At 39.0% G+C, this 27,518-nt stretch overlaps 1 protein-coding gene and 1 pseudogene across 8 annotated transcripts in view; one reads left to right on the top strand and one right to left on the bottom strand.

The window, feature by feature from the left end:
• The window catches only part of LOC103704936 (MLO-like protein 9), a 42,049-nt gene that overhangs the window by 3,402 nt on the left and 11,129 nt on the right, over positions 1-27,518 (top strand). For 2 of the 8 annotated variants that reach the window (XM_026803799.3, XM_088717626.1), the window contains exons 2-14: positions 3,891-4,081; positions 5,230-5,287; positions 5,603-5,841; positions 9,254-9,370; positions 9,489-9,549; positions 14,235-14,323; positions 14,711-14,785; positions 14,863-14,951; positions 16,089-16,138; positions 16,244-16,284; positions 16,371-16,544; positions 16,888-16,923; positions 17,021-17,088. In XM_026803799.3, the coding sequence (XP_026659600.3) occupies positions 3,953-4,081; positions 5,230-5,287; positions 5,603-5,841; positions 9,254-9,370; positions 9,489-9,549; positions 14,235-14,323; positions 14,711-14,785; positions 14,863-14,951; positions 16,089-16,138; positions 16,244-16,284; positions 16,371-16,544; positions 16,888-16,923; positions 17,021-17,088 (1,226 nt within the window). In that variant the 5' untranslated portion in view covers positions 3,891-3,952. Of the gene's footprint in view, positions 1-3,871; positions 4,082-5,229; positions 5,288-5,548; positions 5,568-5,602; positions 5,842-9,253; positions 9,371-9,488; positions 9,550-14,234; positions 14,324-14,710; positions 14,786-14,862; positions 14,952-16,088; positions 16,139-16,243; positions 16,285-16,370; positions 16,545-16,887; positions 16,924-17,020; positions 17,089-27,518 lie in introns of those variants that run through there. The other 6 variants (XM_088717627.1, XM_017842234.4, XM_088717624.1 and 3 more) reach the window with 6 other exon arrangements.
• LOC149767877 (uncharacterized) lies at positions 21,680-23,511 on the bottom strand (annotated as a pseudogene).

Here is a 27,518-nt window from a genome sequence, read left to right as displayed (position 1 = left end):
TTCCTAACTACAATTGAAAGCGACAGAGAGATTTTCGCCGCTTCTCCTTCCCAACCACTCAAAAAACTTGCCGATTCAGCAGTTCTAAAGAAAGTTTCAAGCCTAAATAAGGTGTGCTTCCTCTCTCCTATCTCATTTTCTCATTTTTTTGGGTTTGAAAAAATAGCTCGAAAATAGCAAAATAAGAGAAGATCGTGCCAAAATTTTTGAGTTGGGCTTGATTTTATTATATATTGTAGATTTATAGACAATCTATATGAAATTTTTAATTTTCAAATTATATATATTTTTAAAAATTAGAAATATATTTTTGGATTAAAAAATATTTTTTTAAAGTAAATAAAAATTAAAAAATGTAAAATCAGAAATGTATTTAGGACCATGCAACCTACTCTCCATAAAAATTTGGTGTCTATTCATTCAAGTTTCGATGCGATCATGCGCATAGTGGCTTAGGCCTAAATTTGAAAAAAATTGAGAAATAAGCAGCCTTTGATGCATGCCCAAGGGCGTAGAAAAAATATGTAGCATCCATTATTGGGTTCTTTTTGTATACCAAGCAAGAGCTGAGTTCAGAACTGAAACTGACTATGATAGGCTAGTACGGGAAGAAAAGTAGATAACGTTTGACGGAAACCACAGAAAAGTCAGCGAAGAAGTCTCAAGTGAATAATCAGTCTTAATTTCAAGATCAAGGAAGGAAAGTAGAACAAGCCTACAAAGGTAATGGACAGAAAGCAAAAGCAAGCATATGAGATAGCGTCACGGACTGAGGGAAGGGTGTAACAATGCCGTCCTCTTTTTCTAGTTTGAGTAGCAAGTGGAAAGCTCGTAATTCGAGGGTTAGGACAGTTCCATGACGACTGACTCCCCTCTAAAGAATGAAAGAAGGATCAAAGCATCCCGATATGGATCTGAGCTGAAATTAATTTTTTTAAATATTAATATTTAAAAATTATTTTTAAATTAAAACATTATATTTAAAAATTATTTTTAAATTAAAAAATAATTAAAAATATATAAATAATTTTAAAAATTATAAAAAATTAGTTGTAGGTATTACATAATTTAGAAATAATTTTTGAGCTAGAAATCATATTTTTTTGAATTTATAAAATTTAAACATATTTTTAAATTTAAAAATATTAAAAATATATAAATAAATAAAAATATAAAAAAATAGTATTATGCATTAAGTAAATCAAATGTATTTTTTGAAGTAAAAAAATTATCTTTGTTATAACAAAATTTTGCTATTTTTAAATAATTGATAAACTGACGTACTTGATAGACCTGTAGGAAATAGGAATAGAGCCATCAAAATAAAAAGAAGCTAGAGCATGACATTGGCTAGAATCATGGGCAAAGGCTCTTGGATCGGCACCATTGGAAGTGCAATTGGTGCAACACAAAGTTCAAGGAAGGAGAGGTAACCCGATTGAAGCAACACTTAGCTGGTGGTTATCCTGACGTATCTGTGCCGAAAATGGCCACAGGAGGTTCGCCAGCTGATGAAGAAACACTTCGCTTATTTCAGAACAGTGAAGGAGAGAATTTTCAAGAAGAAGGTGGAGATGGACCGCCGAGCGGCAGAGCCACCATTCTATCACTTTAGAGAGTCAGAGAGGGCATCCGCTTCAGATGACGATGAGGCACAGATCCAGGTTGCTATGAAAGTGAATCTAGATTATCAGTGGCAGCAGGATGAGGTGGCCGGGCATAGGGCTCGATTTGGGCCCTCTACTATAAGTCAGGCTTTGGTTCTACGAGCAGCAGGGCAGATCTAGAGTTCAGGAGAACTTTCTCAGTCAGAGAGGTTGTCAGCAGAGGCGATGGCCAAATTGCATTTATGCTAGAGGCTTTTGGTAGCAAAAAGAAGTCATTCAGAGAGATTCCTTCAGGAGCAACAATCCATGATTTACATTTACATGCTTTTTGCTGAAGAAGGATAAGAAGGATGTGTGGCGAGCTGTTGGATTCTGATTCCACTTCAATGACATCCCAATGAATGTAACAGACAAGATGTACTATAAGTCTGTCATTTCTATCATACAGGCTGTTGGTCTCGGTGTAGATCTTCAGGTTCGAAGGATATTTACGGTAAGCTTCTCGACAGTAATAAAGAGCTAGAGAAATGGATTGCCTCCTATAAGCATAAGTGGCCTACATATGGACTGACGATGATGTGTGATGGTTGAACCAGTCTTACCAGGCAGAGTATTATCAACTTTCTGACATATTGTGATAAGAAAATTTTCTTCCACTAGTCGGTTGATACTTCTGATCAGGTGCACGACGCTGCGTATATCCTCAAACTGATAGAGGAGGAAATTGATCATGTAGAAGAGAAAAATATCGTGCAAGTCATTGGCCAAATATAAGGTCACTTGGGAGATCTTGATGGAGCGGCTGCCACATATTTTCTGGATCTCATGTGCTGCACATTGTATCAGCCTTATGTTAATAGATGTTGCGAAGATTCGTAGGGTGCAGAAGACAGTGGAGACAGCCCAAACTATCACAAATATATTTATAACCATACGTGGGTTCTTTCACTGATGAGGAGGTATGCAGAGAGAGAGACCTTGAGACCAAAAGTCATACAGTTTGCTATTAACTACGTTGCACTTGATTGCCTTCTTGAGAAAAAAGCAGTCATACGTCAGATGTTTGTTAGTCCCGAGTGGTAGGAAAATAGATATGCGAGGGCCCAAGTATTTGTAAGAATTTGGATTCACATTCCATTAAGTGTACTAAGCAGTGTTATAATCCCATCAGGCATGCCTCCATCATTACCATTACAATGTCCAAAGCTTGAACTTGTTAACCTCCATTCGGCAAAACTAGTGAAAATTTCTTCCTCCCAATACCAAATCTCTCTCTCTGAATCTTTTCTCAAACTCTTTCCATTGCATTGCTTTGTCTTACTAGTTGAAGTGAAATCTAGTAGCGAATCTTTGGAGCAAGAGGAACTGGACCTTGTTGGGTTTTTCCTGGATTTGGATTTTGACAACGGCGGAAGGAGAGGGAACTCTAGGGTGGAGGACTAGACCTCAATGTAGCCAGTATATCACTTGAGAAATTTTTATTTCCTTTATTATCTATCTTCATTTTTTTTGGTATAGCAGCAGATAGAAATACCGTTCAAATATATGGAGTGTAAATACATCCAGCAAAGTTAGAAAATAGTCTATTTATAAGATCTGAAGGACAGTCAACAGGAGATCAATAAACAACCAGGATTTTCTTTAAACCTTCCTGAACTCCCATTTCAGCAAGAGGCAATTGAGCTTTTGATTCATCTAGTTACTAATGATGCACCAAGATGGTGATATATGAAAAAGTTAAAAATCTTAGCAACTAGATGTACTAGCATGTGTAGTTGAGAATCGCCTACATATCATGCAACCTACATAAACTCTCCTTTAAAAAAGTTTTTGTGGTAGCAATATGCAAACAAGATATCTAAAACCTGGTCTTATATTATACAAGATATCTACAACCTTTCAGAAGCTCCATAATCCCTTTTCTTCAGAAAAAGATCCAGAATCCCTAGTCCGCCTAGTTGCCAAATATAGGCAGGCCCCTCCCCCTAAAGAAAGCGAAAAATACAAGTATATCCCCCTTACGGAGCCCAAGTATTTGTGAGAGAGTATAAATTTGGGTTCGCATTCCATTGAGTGCCCTAAGTAGTGCTTTAACCCCGTCAGACATGCCCCTATTATTATTGTTACAATGCTCAAAGCTTGGGCCCATTAGCCTCCATTCAACAAAACTAATGAAGATTTCTTCCTCCCATTACCAAATCTCTTCTCTCTCTGAATCATCATCAAACTTCTCCTTCCATTGCTTTGCTTTGTCTAAGTAACAGTTCAGGTGAAATCTAGCAGCATATCTTTGGAGCAAGAGTAACTGGAGCTGGTTGGGTCTTTCCTAGACTTGGATTTTGGCAATGGCAGGAGGAGCAGGAGGGAACTCTAGGGAGCTAGACCAGACCTCGACGTGGGCCGTTGCCGCTGTCTGTGCTGTTATCATCCTCTTCTCCTTGCTTCTGGAAAAGGGACTTCATCATCTCGGAGAGGTATCCAAGAAATATATGATTGCTTTGTTCTTTTAGCTATTTCTTGCATAAAAAATACTGCCTCTTTTGGGTTTTTAGCTTAATATTTTCCCCTCGCTTGGGCTAGTTCTTTTATTTTTGGGCTTAAGTAAAAGAATATTCTATTTATATCAGTTTTGGATCATAGGCCTTTAGAACTACAAAGTCATCGTTAATTCCATGGTATTGGTTTCTCAAGGTTATTCATGGAACCTTTTTTCATTCCTTATAACTTGTTAACTATGCATAAAAATCAATGTTTCTTGGGTTTGTTTTGGTGTCATCTTTACCGTTTCACTTTTCGTAGAAGACTGGTTGTCAATTTTTCCCACTCAAATATAGAAGTCCTATAATCATTAAAAGATCAAAAAATTATCTTCTCATTTTATTTTGAGAATTTTGTTCTGTTTTGACTTTTGAGATTCATAAACATATAATTTCTATTTTTTTTCTTTTATTATTATGTTTTTTTTGAGTGCTTTAGAGCTATAAATATTCCCTCCCTCCCCCAAAAAAACAAAATCCTGCCACAATGAGGAGCTTTTCTTCTTCATAATTATGTATTTGCTCTTTTAGTGGAAAAATGTGTTCTTTTCTATCCTTAGTATTTGTTGCATCAATTGGTCCTTTGAATGGTTTTCAGAAGAATCAAAATTTCATTTTGGCTTGTGTTAGCCTGGGTTTGCTTATTCAACATTTTCTTGTATTTGTTATATCTGGATTAGAGACCTTCAGAGTTATATCATTCCTGTGTTTATCTGCTTTCTTGCTCAATGCTTTTCCATACTTTTTAAGTCAGATTTCTTGAGTTATACAAAAAAGAGTTTTATTGCTTTGCTATCACAAAAAGCTTTCTATTTTTAATGTAATTCCAATGATAAGGAATCTAAGTTATTCCTCCTTTACAACACTTAAGACAATGAAAGCCTGGTATTTTAGATTCTTTATTTTCTTGCCTTGGGATTTTCATTTGTTGTAAAAATATACACCTTGTAATTTTCAATATCTGTGTCATGGAGAAATTTGATGCTAGTTTTTTCCATTGTTTTTTTTAGTGTATTTTGTTTCATTGCTTGGTATAATTTGGAGTCTGGAGTTTTTAACTTTTGCTTCATGGATTTCAATTTCAGTGGCTTATTAAGAAACACAAGAAGGCTTTATTTGAAGCTCTGGAGAAGGTTAAAGCTGGTAAGAGCAAACTTTTCTTTTCTATGATGACATGAATTTTTATTGTCCGGTCATTATTAATTCAAAATTTCAAATGTTTCTTCATATGTTCTAATACTTCTATAATGAATAATTTAAATCTGATTAGTATGTTTTGGTTTGATCTTAATTTTTATAGTCTAGCATTTTCATTCTGAACATTATATGCCTTGTTCATTTCTTTCTGGTAATTAATGACATCGTGTCATCTTCTTTTATGGATTTCAGGTATCATTACAAAATGAATTTGCTGCTAATATAGGTCTTATACATTCCATTCTTTCATTGGCATTGCAGAGTTGATGATTCTTGGTTTCATTTCCTTACTGCTGACTCTTGGACAGAATTGGATTGTGAAAGTCTGTATATCTGAGAAAGCTGCAAGCACCATGTTGCCATGCCGCCTAGAAAAGGAGGAAGTGGCAGTAGAGAGTGGTGAAAGAAACCATAGTAGACTATTATGGGACACACTCTTGGATTCAAACCCAAAGCGAAGGATCTTGGCTGCACCTGCAGCTGGTTCTTCATGTTCTTCAGTAAGTTAATCTGCCAGATCATATTGCTTATGGTGGTTCCAGTGGCCATATTCATAAAAGCTTTGAAAATAAAAGATCTTGATTATGCAAGTACATGATGTTATGTGCTAGCGTAAATAGCTAATATGCTATATTTTCTTGAATTGATATCATTCTGAATCTCTTTTTTCTAATCTATAGGGTAAGAAATGGAGAAGATTGTCTGCTAATTTTTGGGGTCTTTCTCTATAGGGTATTTTGGGATTATGACATTTCTTGTTGAGGAAACATTTTGGTAATAAGTTTTTTGGTTATTAAGCATCCTACTATACTTGTAAAACAAGTTACTGAATATTATAGAAGGGACTATTAGGATGGCTAAGAAAAGCACTATACTTGATTTATTTTGAAAGAACAAGCTAGCTCATACTAGTAATAATTTAGTTTCAATAACATTGACAATGCATCAACGAACACCAATGTCTTGGTTTACTTTCTAATCATGTTAATTGTGATACCCTAGTATTGGAAAGTACCAACAAGTAAATAGTCAGAAAACTTATTGTCACTTGATTCAACTAAGTCGCCTAAAAACTTTCATATGTTGTGCATTTTTTGCACTTCGATTTGACTCTAAAAACAACTAAATCAAGTCTACATTTAGTAATGCATTTTAGTCGAAGGATTTAAATAGTCAAAAATGCAGTGGTGCATTAAATGCTTCAACACATGACGAGATGATTTTCAGAAGGGGATTCAAAAATCTTTGATTGCTCAATATGCCATTCCACATCCATGCAAAAGTGTGAGCTACCATTGGCTAATGACTTGACCAATAACCACTTTGGTAAGCCCAGAGAGAAAATTTATAGTAGGCCCAATGCCCTGAATGTAACATTTCAGGTGCATGCAGTAATATCTACAGACACACCTGGCTCTTAAAGGCAATGCAAAATGCAATTTGTGGACACACTAATTGTCTCTCAAGTCAAATGAATAATGCACATACACATACTTAAATCTAAAATATACTCATGTAAGTGTCTCAATTAAACATAACAAACATGAAATCGCCAACAATAAGATATGCTTCAATGCAAGGCTTCAAGCAAGATTTGTTGAACTAGTACTGGAATCCGTATCGGCAGACGACTATTTCGGTATGGTACGGATTTGTACTATGTCGTTCCATGGCATATCGAAAAAGGGAGAGGGAGGAAGAGAGAGATGGAGGAAGAGGAAGGAGGGGGAGGAACAAAGAGAGAGGGAGGAAGAGAGAGACTTGCTTAGATGTTTCTTCAGTCACCCCTACAATAGGGACCTAGGGTTTTGAATGAGAACGAAGCGCTTCGAACGAGGATGGAGCATCGAACAGAGCTTCCAAGGGGTCGGAGGAGGAGGTGGGAGAGGGAGAGGGCTTCGAGCTTCGGATTTGGCCTTCGAGTGAACCCTAAGAGAGAGAGAGAACTCACTTGGAGTGAGGAGGGCTAGAGGAGGCTTCAAATATGTCACCTGGTGTGAGGAGTGGCCGGAGGAGGAGGCTTCAAATGCATCAAGAGGGGAGAGACAGATGTAGGGGCGGTAAGGTTGATGTATCGAATTGATGGGATGAACTGTGCCAGTAATCGACTAGTCCAGTTTGGCATGGTTCGCCAAACATTGGTTTCAAGTGCCAGTTTAGGCCATCTGGCGCATAGTATTTAGGCTCGCACCATAACTTGGCAAAGGTCAGGTGCCAACTTGGCAAAGGTCAGCATGAAACCTACTAATTCTTCTTTCAAAAATTTCTGAATAAAAGCACCATTAAGTCCTTTATTAATTCTTAATCTCAGCTTGGTGGGGCAACTATGCCATGGCGATGAGCGGCCAACAGAACCACCAGCACTAGCACTTAATCCTTGCTTTTATACACCAAGTGAAAAGGCCCTTATGGGCTAACTAAAGTAGTATATACATAATTGCAAGTAACTCATAAATAAAGCCCATATTGTTTAAAGAAACATATACTCAAAAGGGGAGCAATACTCCCATATTGAAATAAAATTTATGTTAAATATTTCGGTTTCTTGAGAATCTTAGCACAAACTGGCAGTGTTTTGGTTAAAACAATCAAAAAGATGAAGCTCAAAGTAGATAAGTTGTTTTTGGGAAGAACAAAGTAGAAGTTTACAATTAGAAGACAAATATTAGCTTTTAGAGATCCTATGGTATGCATGAAGAGATAGTGTTGGTATGAGCTATCTAATTAACTAACACGTGATAAAAAGCAAGAAGAGATCTCCTCAAGTGCCAAGGGGGGTCATAAATGTCTGCAGTTAGGATCAGCTCAACACAGTTATCCTAAATATGCATTATTATTTTTTGGGTACGGCTAAGGTATTAATCATATCATTCCCTATATTTTCTCAAACTTTATCTCCTACTTATCAGCAGATAATCACTGTAATCACTGCTAGTATATTAGCCACCGGGGAAGGCCATGGTCCTAGGTGTAGTCACAATGTAGAGCAAGCAGTTTTGGTAGCTATAGGCCGACCTCTAAAAAAGCTTGAGCTGATCTTTGTTTTGAGTTTTTTCTCTAATTTAATGAATCTATTTATTGTGAAATGGTTTGGAATTCTTCTGGGGAGAAAATGGGGATGAAATTAAAATAATATTACTTAACTAGTTAATCTATGTTTATTTGAAAATAAAATTAAGTCCACCCTGGATTAACAGAGCAGACTTACCATGGCACATTTCTATTATATGCATTGTAAATTTGGAACGTGTTCCGGAAGGCTTTATGGACATCGGGAGAGCCCACCAAGGCTTGGGGTAGGTTCGACCTACCTGTTGTTCAAGGTTTTTCGTGCTCAGGCTAAACCTATACTTCGACTTAGCAGACCATGATATAAATCTCATATATCATGATTGTAATTATGATACAACTCAAAATGGCACATAGATACTTGTTCTAGTCATAGAGTATGTTTGTGCTAGCTAATTTGCACCCTCATTTGTAGGTTGCTATTGGCATTTAAACTATTACACATTGTTAACTTGATTGCAGCCTTTTTTGGTGAGAAAACTGAAGTGCCAATCTGACAATATGCCTTCCCACAAAGATGAAACTTCCAACCTCAAATGTGTAGAAATACTTTGATGTCTTACAGTTTAATAATTACATGTTTGTATACAAATATGTCATTCCATCACAACAACTGATAGAAGGGACTCTAGCAATAATTAGTGTATCTATAATGAAATCTAGTATCATGTTTTTTTTGCTAATTTTATTCTTACACTTGCATTATAATTGAGTCACTTTTGTCAATCGCGAGTATGGACCCTAAAATTAGACTATTTTTTCTGTTTCAAGTAATGAAATTAAGACTATCAAGTCTTAACCTTATAACACTTTTTTCCTTCGTTTTTGCATTCCTATCAACAGGGGAGCGTGCCACTTGTTTCATTGAATGCACTGCATCAGTTGCACATGTTTATATTTTTCTTGGCCGTCTTTCATGTAGCTTATAGTGCTATTACAATGGCCCTTGGAAGAGCAAAGGTGGGTGGGACCTTAGAATTTTATTGCATACTGTTTTCAAATGACTTCAAATTACATGGTAACTTTCTCATTCTTGATAAATTGAACATTAACTGTCTTGAAAGCTTCTTTCATGCAGATACGGAGATGGAAGGAGTGGGAGAAGGAGACTTCATCCACATATTATGAATTCTCTAATGGTATTTTACTGATTATAGGTCTTTCATTATGTTATGTGATTTTCTTTTGGCTTATTCTGCCATCCGAAAAGACATTCTGTTACAATTACCAACTTGAGAAGTAATGTCACTGCTCTTATTCACTCAGCATCAGGTATTCTGTGCGTTATAAACCAAAAGTAGGCTTTCCATGTATTATCCCCATAAGACCCAATGTGTATATGGAATTAGTTCATATGATTAGAAAGGAGATTTCATCCTTAGTCCCTTTTATATAAGCTATCATTGTTTTTTTCATTAGAAATGCTGACAGAAAAGGAAGAGAAAGTTACAAAGGTTTGCAGCTACCTTGAGACTATGAGATTTATGCAGAATCTCTCCCTGCTCCCTCATTAGCTGAGCTCTTTGCTATATTATTAGCCTCAAGTCAGGTAAACACATATTTGGCTCTTATCGAGTGCATTCACAAGCTGCCATTAGCCAGTTGTGAAATAAGCCTGAAATTTGGTACTCTCTGTCCCTTCAAAAGGGACTGCAAAGTCAAAATGAGAAGATTTCATGGAAAATACAATTTTTTCACTTCCAGTTCACTAAGATCTAAGACTCATGGAGAATCATTTGCAGCAAAGACATTATTAAATGGGTTTTAAATAACTTACTGTTATGTTTAGTTAACTTTTTCTTTGAACATATTTAAAAATGCAATTAAAGACCTTCAACAGTCATTACATCATACAAGAAAATATCCTTGAATGATGGCCAGGAACCAACCAAAACTCTAGCAAAGAGACTAGACAATTTTCTAACCTAGAAAGTACTCAGTGAATATAGCTCATTTAAACTTCCACTAGCACAGCTTAATAGAAGTTATAAAGAAATTTTGATGACAAAAAATGTGAAGATAACAAAAGCAACTGGATATTAGCCAATGTTTTCTTAATAGTTCAAAAAAGATCATATCAAATTTTATTAATGTAACCACCAAAGAATTGCTCGGATGGTATCACCCCTCACCCTTTGGGCAAGTGGGTGGGGATCTGATTCTGGTCAGAATGAGCCACCAAGGGTGGGGTGGGTATAGGTTAGAAACAAACGGGGAGTAGCCTCTCCTAATCTCAATAAAATAATAAAAAAAGAATGTGCAGGTACCCAACCCTGCTTTTAATTCTCTAACAAAATGTAAGGATATGCCAGGAAACCTATTGCTTTATGATTTTGTATTCTGTTGACAATTTGACAAGCATTGACACCTTACCTCACTGTTAGCAATTTTAATTCAGAAACATAAGGAACTCTCTGTAGAATAAAAATGTTTAATTCTTAATGAGAAGAAACTAAAAATGGAAGTAAAGTGAATACAATTTGCTTTCTCAAAGACATCAACATGATCTCTTTATATAAAATATCATGTTTTAACTCATACTTATATTTAGATGACCATGCTATTCCTTAACATTGTCATAGATTGATTATATTCCTTTTGATATTCCTTCATTTTCTCATTATTGAAGGATGAGATATTCATGCTTCGCTTTTTCCTTCAAAACTATTTCAACTACTTTTGCACATTGAAGATAGTTTACGTTTAGACATATTTGATGGATGTCATCTAGACTCCAAAGTTCTCCATAGAGATTTCAATATTCGTATCCTTCTGCCCTGATGCTGTGATATCAAATTCCAACTAGAAATAGATAAACTGAAGCAAGAGATGTTTAAAGAAATATTTCGCTATAGGAGACAAAATGACAATTAATTACAGAACTTGGAATGAACAAGGGAAGACTTACTGGCCAAAGGGAACATCAACTGCTGAATTCTGCTGTTAAAGAGCAGCAAACAGTAGGTCTGCAGATCAGTTCTGATTGGAGTCTTCCCAATGATCTTATTGTTCAGAGACAGCAAACTTTATGTTCTCTGACTCCTGAATAAGATCCAGTACAGAACAATCACAAAAATTCAACATACAGCCTTCTTTTGATGGCATCATGAGCTTCAATTAAGAAACCGAGTTATAAAAATAGGAACACTGTTTTTCTCCAATTACTACTTTAAATAAAAAAACTACCCCCATTGAATAAAATAAACAAATTCAAATTTGATTAGAATGGGTCAACTTTCTAGGTTAACAACAAAAAAAATAGGTCTTGAGAATTAGGTGTAAAAAGTGAATTTTAAATGCCAAGGGATTTTCTCAAATGTGAAATGCTCATGATTTTATGATGTCCAAAATCACTAAATCCAAAACTCTAGTAAGAAGCTTTATATCTTAGTTTCTAAAATATTTTCATTTAGTGGAGCACTAACTAGCATACTATAGTTTGGCAAAAAGAGATTGATGTTTACATTTTACATATATTAATACATATATTTCTTTTGAAGCACAAGTTGGTTCTTGTGGAGAGATATAGGCGATAAAGGAGACATACATGTGGGAGACGAGATATGTTACATGATCTTAGTTTGGGACTGAACGGCATATCTATTTCACTAAAGATTGGACAAATGTACACATATATTCCTTTTTTTGAAGTAGATATTGGTTCTTATTGTGAGAAATAAGAGATAAAGGAGACACACGTGGGAGACAAGAGAGATGCTGCAGAGTCTTAGTTTGGGACTGAATGGCATTTATATTTCATTAAAGCTTGGACTACCACTTAATTAGGCAAAAAGGAACATAGCTTACTTAACAAGTGGCTAGTAATATTGATATGCCATCTACACATTGTTGAAATGATCTTTGCTTGAGTCAGGTACATCTATGACTAAGCAACCTCTAATGGCATATAATCAAATCATCCCACCATATGTCATTCATGTGTCATATAAATCAATAGACATATGGGGTCATATTGATGGCATAAAGCTAAAGCACTTCATGGTTTGTTCCAAAAAGTGATTTTTGAATGATTGTTTGATAATAATCATGCCATGGTCCAATCTCTAAGTTCGTTACGCACTTCATTCTGTTCCATCTCTATCCATTCTTTGGTATGCAAGCCATATCATGCTGGATTCAATGTTCTATCTAGTTGTTCACATGTGTAATTAATATACACTAGTGTTGTGCTTACTCCAAGGTGAACATTGCATGCATGAGTTATATTTTAAGCGGATGAATAACTGGTAGTAGTTGACTACTATGGGACCTCCTATGGATACCTATCGGCATTGTATCAATTTAGAGGGAATTAATGTCTGTTTTGATGCTTTTGACCTGGGTTTGAGTCTATATGTGTAGATTCTTCATTTGTTTTAAGAATGTCTATACTTTAGTGGAGCCTGTTTTGATATATTTATGTTCATCATTTCCATGAATGAGTCAACTAGTAAATTATTATTGTTCTCTCTCTTTTGACTATTCCTCTTGATCTAGCTAGGGTTGTTTATTATACTACTACAGAATTAGTTAGATCTTTGCTTTGATGGCTCCTTTTTATTTTAGGCTGTCCATGAATCACATCAAGTGGCTTAGATTAATTTTATTAACAAAGTACGTGAGTTATATCAACATTTAAGAGGCATTTGATCTTCTTATAAATGCCATATAACCGAGCAGGTAACCAAAGATTTGTATAAGAGGATTGAAATGGATAGTTCCCCCATGTATTCCTATTTCTCATGAACCCACCTCCCTCCTTTGTTGTCCTTTCCATGCAACTCTTACAATCACTTTGCCATCCCTGCTTCAGTCTCTCTCTCTCTCATCTCTCTCATTCCTTGATCTGCTAAAGGCACCATTGCATCCCTTGCTTTTCATCCAATTGCTGCTCTTCTCTAGCCAGTTTTCTGCCTTGCACCTTCTGTCTTTTTGTTCCTTTGTTGCTTTGTGGTGACTGCTAAGAACGCAATCATCTTAAGGTCATTAGGTGGAGGGTGGGGAGGAAGCTTTAGTTGGTTGAATAAGGAGTGGGTTGAAAGTAAAATGAGGAGGTTGTTAACCTCCACTGATACAAGTTCTGCAATGTATCAGTAAGGAATTTTTTTAAAAAGTTTTAGGTCCCCCCCACCCCACCCCCCAACTCTGAAACTTATTCAGAACTCAGAAGCCTCCTCTCTTTTTCTCACAATTGATTAATCACTCTAGTGAATCCTTTGTTCGAGCTAGACTCGATAAAATTGAGCCGCAAACAATTTGTCTAGGGTTGGTGGGAGGGGATGGGTAGAGTGGTCGGAAAGAGGTCAGGGTAGGTTGGTGGTGCTGAGCGAGGTGTGGAAGGGTGGTGAAGGATACAAATGAGTCTAGAATGTAGGAAGTGATCTTATATGTTGAAACATGAGGAAGTTGAGGCAGCAAAATGATGGTTTGGGGCAGGGTGGTGGTTGGTGGTGAGGTAAGAAATGGAACATTTATTCTATATGCTTTTTTGTCCTTTTAAAGAAGAAAATATGTTACTCGGCGAGGATTGAGGATTCAACTGGGAAAGTGATTGTAACTGGTTGGTACATATCCAAAGTTCCAATTCTACCTTGGCCAAATCAATGGTTACAATAAAACTACCCAGAATTCTGTAAAATGAAAGTTGTGCTGAAGCTAAACATAATTAGCATAAATGTCCAGAACTAGGTTGTTAGGTGGAGTAAAGAATTGAATTATTGTGGTTTTTCCAAATTTAATCCTTATTCTTTCTCATGGAGTTTCTAATCCCAGTTCCTTTAGTATTTGATTGTCTTAATGACCTCATCTTGTATACATAATGCAGATCCTTCAAGATTCAGATTTGCTAATGAGACAACTTTTGTGAAGCAGCATACAAGTTTCTGGAATAGAATTCCAATCTTATTGTATATTGTAAGTGGACTTTGCTAAGTGAGCAAAACATGCCCCTATTTCTTTCAAAAATGACGAGAGTTGCTATTTGATAAGTTCTGACAGTTTGCACCTACGCTTTGACACAAAATATGATACTTGTCTGATGTTTTTGGCACGATATATACAATTTCTTTCAACTAACATGAAAGAATGACCATATTTAAAAATTCAAAGTTAATCTTGTTTGATGGATTAAACGCATTGCTTCATTTCATATATTTCCATATAATTTTTTTTGGCACTGTATGTCAAATGCCCAACCTTATGTCTTTATGCATATGTATGACAATCCATCTTTTTGCATATATATGACAATCCATCTTTTTGCATATATATGACTATCTCCTTAACTATCATCTTTTGCAGGTAAGCTTCTTTCGACAGTTTTTCAGGTCTGTTCGTAAGACGGATTATTTGGCAATGCGTCATGGATTTATCAATGTATGTTTTTTTTTCCAACGGCTGTTATTAAAAATCTCTTATGTTAAAGACGTGTTTAATAATTTGACATTTTGTAGGTTCACTTGGCTCCAGGAAGTAAGTTTAACTTTCAAAAGTATATTAAAAGGTCTCTGGAGGATGACTTTAAGGTGGTTGTGGGGATCAGGTACTAAGATCTCTGAACTTTCTCATTTCTCATTTTGAAGGAAATCACTAGGACTGGTTGCCTTCTGTCCAGTCAGAGACTCATTATTTTAGTTGTCTAGATATCTAAAGCCATTTACTTATCCTCTACAAAGTATCATAATTTGATGCACAAAGTTCTGAGATATCCTTGCAAGTGATTTAGTCATCTACTAGAGTTGCAGCCCAAAATTTAAACTTTTATTACTGACTGATAACCTTGAAAAACATATAGTTGCAAGTGGACTTCTGGAGAATAAAAAAGCTTCGCCTGCCACTAGTTGCTAATGTATAGGCATACTCACACCCATCAATAGAACATGCATATGACCTTGTAGAGTCAAGATTGGCTCTTCCAAGTATAACCAACCCCTAAGGTTTTAACTTTCATATACCATGTCCATCTGTCAGGCCAGTGGAGGAGGAGCAAGAAAGTGCATGCTATGTTATAGGTCTTTAAAATGCTTAAGGAGTATGGTATGCTCTGTAATATGCTTCACACAATTTTGAGAGAAGATAAAAAAGATGGAAGGCTAGCAATTCGATAAGACTCCAGAATTTGTAACTAAAAGTCGTAAGAGAATAATGCCATGATATATAAGATGACAAAGCCAAATGATCATCATTGAGGTAGCACCGCATTAGCCATCTCACAATATTTGGACCTAGTATGGAGGAGAAAACAATATCCCACTTCTTGATCTTCTGGACTGGTGCAGAGAGAATCATCTGATGAAGAAGTCTCTCACATGCTTTTCCCATTCAAATGAGAGAGATGCACAGATGGTAGAGAGGTAGTGGCTGAATGCTCATTGACGGATCACTAGCCCAATCAGCACTCTTGAACGGACCTAGTTTAAAAATAATGAACAAATGGCCAACTAAACTAGGAGTACTAACAAAGTTGCTCATCACATTTACTACCATATGCAAGCACGCACACACAGACACATATGTTAATATGTGTGCATATACATTTACCACCGTAGGACATTTTCATTGTGAATGCCATCTTTCATATATTTATGACTAGAACTGTAGATTGCATACTTTTTCCCTTGCTGCAGTTGTTGTCTTTTGCTTCCCTTTCTGAACTTTGTTTTGACTTTTTGTTGACCAGTCCTCTCTTGTGGGCTTCTGCTGTAATAGTTCTGCTTCTTAATATTCATGGTAAGTCATAGCTAGAGCTTTGCATCTTCACCCAGAAAAGGAAAATATGTCCATCTACCACAAAAACTCAGACCAATTTATTTGACAGTTTCCTTTTCCCTTCAGGATGGCACGAACTGTTCTGGGTATCAATAATTCCTCTAATTGTAAGCCTAACCAGTTGCAGAAGCATTGAGATATTCTACTTTTTTTCATATCATTAATCTTACCAATTTTTTGATTTGTCATGTAGATAATTTTAGCAGTTGGAACAAAGCTTCAGGCTATTATCACTCAGATGGCAATTCAAATTCAAGAGAGGCATTCAGTAATTCAAGGAATTCCTCTTGTGCAACTCAGTGACCGACATTTTTGGTTTGGGCGTCCCCAATTAGTTCTGTTTCTCATTCATTTTACGTTGTTTCAGGTTTGAAGGGCATTCCTTTTCTGAGATTTACTACTAGCACATGAAAACCAAAAAATCATTTGGATGTCAATTTTTTTCACTCAGTTTCAGTCCTATAAATAGTTCTGTTTCCTATCCATGTTATGCTATTTCGGGTACATAGCTATTTTTCTTTTGCATGCCACAGGTATGAAATAAAACTTTGTATAAATATTTATGACAATAATTTTACTTTCACAACCCATGTTTAGCCTGGTGACATTATTTATTTTCCATCATATGTTAGTTTCTCATGTTTTATTTTAGACTTAGCATATTTCATTTAATTTGATTAAACAAAGTATTTTTTTTCTATTTTATGCAGAATGCATTTCAACTTATATATTTTTTCTGGATATGGGTAAGACTTCTTCTAGGTCCTAATATTTTCTTGTAGCTATATGTTTTGGTTTTCTTTGAATGCAATTCAAATAAATGCTTCTTTTTTCTTTGTGAAGTATGAATTTGGGTTAAAATCTTGCTTCCACGAGAATTTTGATCTCATCATTGCCAGAATTTGTCTTGGGTAAGCTTCGAAAACATTGCTCTTTCACTGTGCTAGAAATTTATGTCATCTACGAACTTTATTTCTTTCTCCAATGCTGTGTTGATGCTGCGAAGGACTTGGTCCAGCAAAGAAATCAATTGATTTTTTGCAGGCACCTTCATATTTTGTAGCTTACTTTCAGAAGCAATTACTTTCATATTTTCAGAAATAAAAGGAAACCTGAATATTGGATAAAATGACTAAATGACAGTTATGTTGTTTAGTAAAAAGTGATGGCAGTATGTTTGATCAGAATAACATAAAATATTAGAAGAATATACTTGTATTAGGTCCTTCCATAAATTTTATTACAGGTTCCCACATATTATCAGTGTTATACTTTTTAGAACAAAAACTTTTAACTATTAGCCAAAGTTTGGAAAAATCAAGATGAAATTGGTACCTAACATGGGTGGATATTGTACAGATTTGTACATATGCACCCTATGATAAAGGGTATCGACCTAATATGCTTTGACATAGCCACTAGGCTCTTGCTATGACCTATTTTGGCCTAGGAAATTGATCTTTTTTTGTCTGCCTTATGTTTTATTATCTTAATGCTGAATTTTGCAAAACATATGATACAAATATTGATTTGTGTGCTCTGGTTGTGGTTTTCGATGTGGATAAGGTTTTTTCATTGTATGTTATGACATAACATCACACAACGTAGAACTAAAGGTACAGTTAAAATGTGTGTTAAGCAAGGTTTTGTGAATGGGTACCATGACCCATATCGCTTAGGTACCAGTCCAATGCCGTATGATACCATGTCGATAAGGTATGCTGGATCATATCAGTACAGTACCTGTTCACGGTAAAAACCTTTGTTATTTTTATTTTCTCAATTTTTTGGATTTAAGTTGTTTTAAGCTCTCAAAACTTAGATTTAGGTTCTAATTTTTTATTTTGGTATGTTTCAAAATTCATAAATCAAAAAAGATAATTAAGGATCTCGTCTAATTCCCCTTGGAGTATCTTTGTCGCTCATATAGACGTCAGGCTATTGTTCATAATTAAAGCCTGGGACTTGACTCCAACCTACATATTGCACTCTCACTGCGTCCAGCATTCTGTTTGACATGGATGGCAATCATATTACTGATCCTTTGCCTGATAATAGGCTGGCCATCTCATCTCAGAGAAGATGACTTGGATAACTCTTATCTAGTTGAGCTTGTGAAAGGTAGTAGCCACTTGAATATGAAGCCTCAGATGAAGGGTACGGATGCAGGTCATACGGTGGCTCTGCTAAATGGGATTTGGTATACGATGATGATTCAAAGTATCCACCAGATCATGACACTTAATGTTCCTATTATATGTGCTGCATCATCACCCTTCTCCTATATGCTATTATGTCCTCATGGGCTCTATGTCATGCCCTGTGGTCCACGTTGTACATGGCCCAAGTGTGAAGAGACTCGCCAATGAATGGCTTTATACAATGTGGCTACCAGTCATACGTACACCCATCATATCCACTACCACATGCTTACCAAATCCATCATTGCTTGAACTGTCATTATTACCACTATCATATCACAGGATCATCTAGGCAACTGATCATCCAAGAGCTCAATTGTCTTAGAATCTAAGTGAATTGGTTCCTCACTATGCATCACGGTAACCTCTCCTTAACATTTCCCTTTAGCTTAAGGTCTCAAACGTAAAGTCTATCTAATTTTGATTGGCTCCTCCTAACCTTTGTTGTTGTTGTTGCACAGCATCAAATGGTTGTGAGTCTACCATGTTTCACTCTATCCATTATTTTGAATTTACTCTACTTGATCTGCTATGATACTAGCTAGTTTGGGGAATGATCTTGGCTCTTCAAGCCTAGTTGGCTTTGCTGGCTCTCTAAGCCATCCAGTCATAGGGTCATCTTTAGTATGTATAAGTCATAGTACAACGGATCATTATACTTTAGTTCCACCTTCGTGATGCCCATCAATTTGAGCATACATTGTGGTACACATAAACTAGTACATTTAATCTTTTTTGGGCAAGCGGTTTCTTTGCTTGCTATGTATTAATGTGAAAGTTGACCAGTTGTGCTTCTAGCTATTCAAGGAGATTGTCTATGCAAGGATTCGAATTGCTATTCTTGAGGTCTCTAGTTGACTCACCAAAATGAACCACCATTTAGCTACAAATGCAATCACAAATATTGCATATTAGACACCATTTTTTCATAAAATATTAGTTAAAAGTAAGGTACGCGGTACCGAACGTACCGACGTACGGTGGGCACCGTACTGGTACGGTACCGGTGCCGATGGGGCTGGTTCGACCTAGTTTCGACCCCGTCGTCGTTTTTTTCGGAGTTCTCTCACTTTTGATCTTTTTTGATGTTTTTATATTTAGATTTAAGGTTTAAACTAGATGATGCATCTTATTACTTTCAAATGATTCAAATAATGAGACGAAGAACATAAAATATCTTCAAATTAAGATACAATCAATTACATATATTTAAAACTCTCGAATATCTAAAATCGGGTCGAGTGGCAATGCTTCTCATCCATATCCGGATCATCAGCATAATAAGGAGGCAGATCAACCCATCCCTCTAACCAAGGTTCGCTGTACCGGTCGGTACCAGTCGGTACCGAGCGTACCGTACCCGTACCGATGGGTACCGGTATCGGTACACCAATGTCGGTACGGTCGGTACCGAACGTACGGTACCGTACCGACACTCGGTACGCCTATACTAATGCGGCACCGGTACGGGGTTCGGTACCGGTACGGCGAACCAAGCCTCTAACCAAACAACGTTGTAGTCTTGTATGCTCAATCTCCGAGGAATGCGCGTCGGGTTATAAGAACTCTCGGATCTCTCGCTGAAGCTCTGACTCTAAGAGGTGTCCTGTTGATAATATGGCTATGGAGGGGCTCATCCGAATATGTTGGCACCAAAATCCAACCCGTAAGACCTTTCGGGTTACGTAGGATAGTAGCCACCGAAAGATGACTCCGATGCACCATATCCATAGGCTGGCTGAGGCCGCAGATAATAAGAAGACTCAGAACTTGATACATCAATGGATCCTACTCTTGAAGAAAAGCAAAGCTTTCTGACCCTCAATTTTTTTCGCGCCTTAGTGTTTGCCTTTCTCTTCTTCCTACTCCTTTGGCTCTGCCTTTCCTTTCAGCTTGTTTCTGCCTCTGTTTAATACATCGTTCGGCTTTTATAGCCGAACGCATGCATTGTGGCAGCCACGCTGGGCGTTGTGACACTTTCAAAAGTGTCACAACGCCAGCCCTCTCCTTTCGGCTAGCGCTGTGGCACTTTTGAAAGTGCCATTCAAACCACAGCGCCTGCTTTCTCCTTTCGGCCAGCGCTGTGACGCTTTTGAAAGTGTCATAGCGCCAAGCACTTTTAAAAGTGCCATTCAACCATGCTTGGCGTTGTGGCACTTTCAAAAGTGCCACAGCGCGGGCACAAGGTTCGCGGTACTGAGCGTACCGACGTACTGTTCGGCTTCGATAACGGTACGGTACCGGTGCCGAACCGAGTTGAACTGATACCGTACCGATGGGGCACATTCGGCCTGGTTTCGACCCCATCGTTTTTTTTTTTGGAGTTCTCTCACTTTTGGATATTTTTTTGATGTTTCTATGTTTAGGTTTAAGGTTAAAACTAGATGATGCAACTTATTACTTCCAAATATTCAAATAATGAGATGAAGAACATAAAATATCTTCAAATTAAGATACAATCAATTACATACATTTAAAGCACTCTCAGATATCTAAAATCGGGTCGAGTGGCGATGCTTCTCGTCGATATCTGGATCATCAGCATAATATGGAGGCAGATCAACCCATCCCTCTAACCAAGCGGTGTTGTAGTCTTGTATGCTCAATTCTCGAGGAATGCGTGTCGGGTCATAAGAACTCTTGGATCTCTCGCTGAAGCTCTGGCTCAGAGAGGTGTCTTGATAATATGGCTGTGAAGGGGCCCATCCGAATATTCCGGCACCAAAATCCGACCCGTAAGACCCTCCGAGCTGCGCAGGGTAGTAGCCACCGGAAGATGACTCCGATGCACCATATCCATAGGTTGGCTGAGGCCGCGGATAATAGGAAGACTCAGAACTTGATACATCAATGGATCTGACTCCACATGGGAGGTCATTTGCAGCTGCATCCTGGCCTCCTGAACGACCTCGAGAGCCCTTCTTCGATATGCAATGGTATCCGACCGGCCTATATCAGACGGCCTACCGTGGTCCGTATCTTGTGTAGCATGCGTAAACTGAGACTCACCAATGTATCAAAAATCTCCCTCCGGCTGTGTCTCATAAGTAGTACCATACTGTCCTCCACTCCCTTCATGGCTAGTAGATCCATCACCACCAGAACCTTCATCGCTATTAGTCCAAGTCTCCTCCTCGACACTCTCCATTGGGGCCCTTTTCTTTTTTCATTTGCTGGGATTGACGCCCTCCTGATCGAGGCGACTGGGTACTAGAGTGTCCTCGTCCTCGCATGAGAGGATCATCTTTCTGAACGGGAGCGTCGTACCAGTCATGCGGTGACTGGTTTCCCTCTAGCCACGTCCTATCAGCTGTAGGAGTGCATGGAATGTTGCGCTCAGCCTATTGCTGTGGATCGACCATAGCCTCGGTGGCTATGATGCTGGCTGGTCGTCGAGGCGATCCTGGCTCATCAAGCTCGGGCTCCTGCTGCTGGGCCGCAAGCCAGTCGAGCATAGGATTATCATCATCATCTGTAAAAGTCCTATAGATGGGATCTGCATACTTGAGCTTCACTTCCTCCTGAATGCATTTTAGCCTCAACCGCAGATTGTAGTGCACATAAATTAGGTAGTTGAGGCGCTTTTGTGTCAAACGGTTCCTTGTTTGCTGTGGATGAGGGCGAAGGTGGACCAGTTGCGCTCACAGCCACTTGAGGAGACCGTTTAGGAGAGGATCCGGATAGCTATCCGCTTAAGATTTTTTGCGGATCCGCCAAAATGAATCCACAATTCAACTGCAAAAATGTTGAAGATAATTACATTTTACATATATGATGGCCTCAAAGTTGAAGATAATTCAGCTGCAAAAATGTCTTGCAGATTTGTATTGTACCTGATTCATAGTTGTCTTGCTCATGACAGCTGGTCGTTGTCTAAAGCTGTGGCTGCCCTCTCTAAATAATTTGGTCTGTGAAAAGAAGCTTGTTGTAGAATGTTAATAATATAAGATTCGATATTTATTTACATATACTACTAAATCATAGTTACCTCTTCTATACATGACGTGGCGACTTCTGGATTAGGCTCCATCTTATAAATAACATTACACAGAGCATCAAGAAGTTCATCATCCATACCAATTCCACTCTCGTACTGAAACCGGAGATTCAGGTAGTATGCTGCACATAGATAACACCATCAAGACCTATAATTATACAAATATATCAATCAGTATAATTATCAATATTATCACTTACCTGCTAGATGCAATTCTCTACCTATTTGGGATCCCCACCGCCGCTCAATGATGTCGATGTACTCATGTGCATGGGCTACATCTGCCTCCATGATCTGAGCCTTTGCCTTCTCCATCATGTGATACAAAAAGCCCATTTGGGGGTACCTCTCGCTATCCACGGCCCGCAGCACTTCATATAATGGTTTGATAGCCCGCTGCCAGAATGACTGCCTGCTTACCAAGTCTCCCATTCTGCTTCCTTCAGTGTCGGCCTGGGCATATCTACTTTTCTGCCAGTCGGAACTGACAAACATCTGACGTAGGGCTCCTTTCTTCTCGATAAGGCTATCAAGTGCAATATAATTCGTAGCAAACCGTGTGACTCCTGGTCTAAGAATCTCTCCTCCTGTATACTTTCTCATTAATGAAAGAACCCAAGTATGGCTATAAATATATCTGGTGATGCGTTGGGCTATCTCCACCGTATGTTGCACCCTACGGATCTTTCCAATGTCCATCAGGATGAGGTCGATGCAATGTGCAGCACATGGGGTTCAGAAAATTTGGGGTCGCCGCTCCATCAAGACCTACCCGGCCAACTTATATTGCGGCCCGTTATCAGTGACGACCTGCACGACATTCTTCTCTCCAATCTGATCAATCACCTCCTCCATAAGTCTGAGGATGTATGACGCATTGTGCACCTTATCCGAAGCATCAACTGATTTGTGGAAGAAGGTCTTCGTATCACAGTATGTCAGAAAGTTGATGATGGCCCGCTTTGTCGGACCGGTCCAACCATCACACATCAGAGTGAGCCCATATGTGGGCCACTTGCTCTTATATGAGCCAATCCAATTCTGTAGCTCCTCCTTATTGTTGTCAAGAAGCTCACCGTAAATATCCTTCGGGCCTGGAGGATCGACACCGGGACCGGCAGACTGTATGGCAAAAATGGCAGACTTGTATGTATTGTCTGCAGCATTCGCTGGAATGTGGCTGAAGTGGAATCAGGATCCAATAGCTCGCCACATATCCTTCTTCTTCTCCTTCTTCTACATTGTGTCTACCCTTTGCTGCTTCGAATCTCTCCTGGGGAAGGCATGCGGATCTACATCATGGATTGACGCTCCTAGTGGAATCCCTCCGGAAGACTTCTTTCAGCTACCAAAACCACCCAGGATAGATGTAATCCGGCCACGTCCTCTGCCCTCGCCCTCTCTGACTGAGGTTGTCCTTTGAAACTCTGGATCTTGTCTGCTTCCACCAGAACCGGCGCCCGACTCAAAAAACGAGGGCCCAAATCGAGCCCGATGCCTCGCCACCTCCTTCTGTTGCCATCGATCATCCAGACTCGCCTGTATGGCAGCCTAGATCTGTGCCTCCTCATCTAGACCCTCGACCTCCTGTGACTCCATGAAGTGATAAGAAGGTGCTTCTGCAGCTTAGCGTTCCACCTCCGCTTTCTGCTTAGCAGCCCTCTCCTTGCTTGCTTTGATCTCAGAAGGTTTTTCCTCATCAGCTGACGGATGTTCGGTGGGTACTCCAAACACGTAGATATCTTACGAGAATTACCGACTAAGTGCTGCTTTAATCTGGTTACCCCTCCTCCCTTGAAGCACTTGTGGCAATAATTGCACTGAAACTGGTGCCGTTCACTGAGCATCTTTCCATGCTCCCAGCCAATATTACGCTCTTGGGGTTGCCCTCTCTTTGATGGCTCCATTCCTATGACCACATTAAATTTTTTTTCAATTTCTAATTTTTTGTAATTAAAAATTAATTTTTAAAATTTTTAATTAAATTATAAATTATATAAATTCTGTAAAAACAAAAGTTAATGTCACCATTTACATCATCCATATATCGACAACATATTAAAAAATTCAAGACGAAATGGAATCATTGAATCATTTCCTATTTTATGGCAATTTTTGACTTAATTTTTTTAAGCAATTTAAATGAAATATTAAAAAAACAATGTAGAGGAAAGAAATTTTAACTTATTTAGTTTTTGCTGGATATTTTTTGAAGAAAAACGACGCTCTCTGACCCTTCTAATTTTTTTCACGCCTGCCTTTGCCTTTCTCTTCTTTTCCTCCTTGCTCTCTGCCTTTCCTTCACCTTATTTCTAGATTTGGCTTTAGCATTTGTTTGGCTTTTACAGCCGAAGAACGGCTCCGGTAACCACGCTACGGGTGAAGGTGCCACCCGTTGAGGCACTGTTGCACTTTTGAAAGTGCCACAGCGCGTCACTTTCAAAAGTGCCACATTTTGGCTAGACCGCTAGAGGCACTGGCACTTCAAGGTGCCTCTGGCCAGCGCTGTGGCACTTTAACCATAGTGCTGGCACTTATCACCATAGACCCGTAGCGGTTCGCACCGGTTTGAAGCACGTACCGATCGGTTCCAACCCAAATTGGATCGGAACCTATTTCTACCCCTGTACCGGACCGGTGCCAGTCTGTACCGGTCCGGTACGGGCTGTACCGGTCCGGTACGGGCTGAACCGGGCACTTAGCGCGTGGCTTTAGCCGTTGTCTGAACTCACCCCATACCTGTGCGAACCGGCTCGGTTCGCACCGGTACGGGCATGTATTGGTGCGAACCAAGCCGGTTCGCATCGGTACAACCAAGGTCCGCCGTACTTTCGAGATATCAGGGGATGGGATGGTTTTCCCTCCCCCGAACCCCCTCCTCTTCCTTAGGCTATGGAACGTTACCCCCCCAAAGCCCCCCTCGGGGGGGAATAGGAGGGTCGGCGTACCGGTGGCGGCCCGGACCGGTACGAAACCGGTCCTGTACCGGTCCGTACCGGTCCGAACCGGTCTCGTACCGGTCCCGTACCGGTCCGAACTGGTTCTTCAACAATAAATTACCGGTACCGGATTTTACGCTGATCCGGTACCGGTCCCAAGCCGGACCGGTACGTACCGGCCCGTACCAACCGGTACAGACCGGTACGGCAGACCATGGGTACAACCCTCGAACCGAACGGTCCGATCCAGATTGGGTCGGAACCGATTTCCACCTTCGTGTCGGTCCGGTAAGGGCTAAACTGACCAGTCAGCAGACCATGGTGACTATAGGTACATTCCTTAAATGCTTTAGTTTGTGCAACACATACTATTTATGGCATTATTTTGCATGTTTAACAACATAAATTGTTTCCTATAGCGACATGATCCAAGAGGATCACCAGACTTAATGTAGACCATTTTGGCTACAATTGGTAGGGCTAGATGTGGCCCAAAAACAAGATCCCGCACATCAGAAAAACTGGATTGCATGTCAATCTTTCGGAGGCCATAAATTGGCCGTACGATGCCGAATTGAGATAAATTTTTTAATCAGATTACTTTTTGAGCTCTTGATGTGGCGCTGCTCCTTAAAGAGTACAATACACCAAGCAATTAGGTCCAAATTTTATTTTTGGGCTCTAAAATGGGCCGGTCAAACTAAAAAAAAAAATCGAGAAAATTTTGACCGAGCGTATCTTCCAATCCAGGAATAATTAGGTAGAACAACTAAAAGCAAAGTCGATATAGAAGTAGAGATTAGAGCTGATCACGGGCCTTCTGGCCCGCCCAGCCCGGTTCGAAATTTTTCGGGCTTGGGCATTAAAAAAAGGCCCATGGGTCGGGCCTGGGCAGAAAAACCGACCCGGCCAAAAAAAATGGGTCGGGCCTGGTCGGGCCATTTTGGCCCATTTTCTGATTCCAAACAAAGAAAAAATTGGGCATGTCGGGTCGGGCCGGGCTAGGCGGGCCTAGGACCAGATTTATAAAGTCGGGTCGGGCTTGGATAAAAATTTAAGCCGACAGTCGGGCCGGGCCGGGCTTGGGCATAGCCATCGGGCCTAATTTTTGCTGTAGAGCCCGGCCTGAGCCCGGCCCGGCCTAGATTTTGATCAGCTCTAGTAGAGATCTACCTCCTATAGAGTTTTATTTTTTTTATATGCATTTTTGCTAGTCATATGTGTTTTGGAAAAGCTAAGTCTTGTTCGAAATGAATGTGGAATCTGACCTGAATTGTGCAAAGGTGGATCTCATTATGATGAATAGAGGTTATGTATCTTAGTTATAAGGCAGTAATGAAAGAAAAGGGAATGTAGACCTTACTTTTGCCATCTTTCTATTTTTTTCTAAATTTTTTTTAAGAGACTTGGGTTGGGCAGGTTGAGAGAATTCTTTCTTTTTCTGATCGGATCAAGTTGGTATCAGAGCTTGGATTCTCTACATATTTGTGGGCCTTAGTTTATGGTCTAGACGCACGAGCGACACAAGGATGTCCTTGATATACATCAAAGGATAAGGGTGAGTATGTCTACTAGTGCTACCTTGTTGAATGATGAGATGGAGGGACGTCTCACGTAATTAGATGAGAAGATTGCGCAATTCACTAAGATTGTTTTTGGATTGGCGATACTTTCAACACACGCACTAGCAACTCCTTTAGGAAAGCTATCTCCTACGTTTGGCGATGAGGATCTACCGTACAATGAGGAGGTTAAGTAATTTGCGGACACTCGGAATCTCTCTCTTCAATCTTTTAAAGTTGAAGCTCGAATCGAGATTCTTGTATACAACGGAACTGTTGATGCAGAGAAACTGGACAACTAACTAGACCAGTTAGAAGCCTACTTTACTATCTACGGATACACTAGTTCCTAGAAGGTAGCTTTTGCCATCTCAAACTTTCCAACAATGCCCTTACGTGGTCGAATTCATACATGAGAAATGATGATATTTCTAATCTGGCATTGAGCAAATCCAAGGGCCTAATCAAGAAGCACTTCTACCCAATCGGCCATAAGGAGGATCGGTGGATCAAGTGGCAGTATTTATTGCAGAAGTATAATCAATCTGTCCAGGACTACGCTACTAAGTTCCACAAGTAAGCTAACTCACTAAGGATCTCCATCGATGATCATCAGTCTTCATAAAGTACATCAAAGGTCTC

This window comes from Phoenix dactylifera, chromosome 3 (assembly GCF_051530095.1).
Source record: "Phoenix dactylifera cultivar Ajwa chromosome 3, Ajwa_hap1_PhDact_Kaust_v1.1, whole genome shotgun sequence".
Taxonomy (NCBI): domain Eukaryota; kingdom Viridiplantae; phylum Streptophyta; class Magnoliopsida; order Arecales; family Arecaceae; genus Phoenix; species Phoenix dactylifera.
Note: the sequence above shows the minus strand (reverse complement) of the source record. Positions and strands in the feature narration are given on the sequence as shown.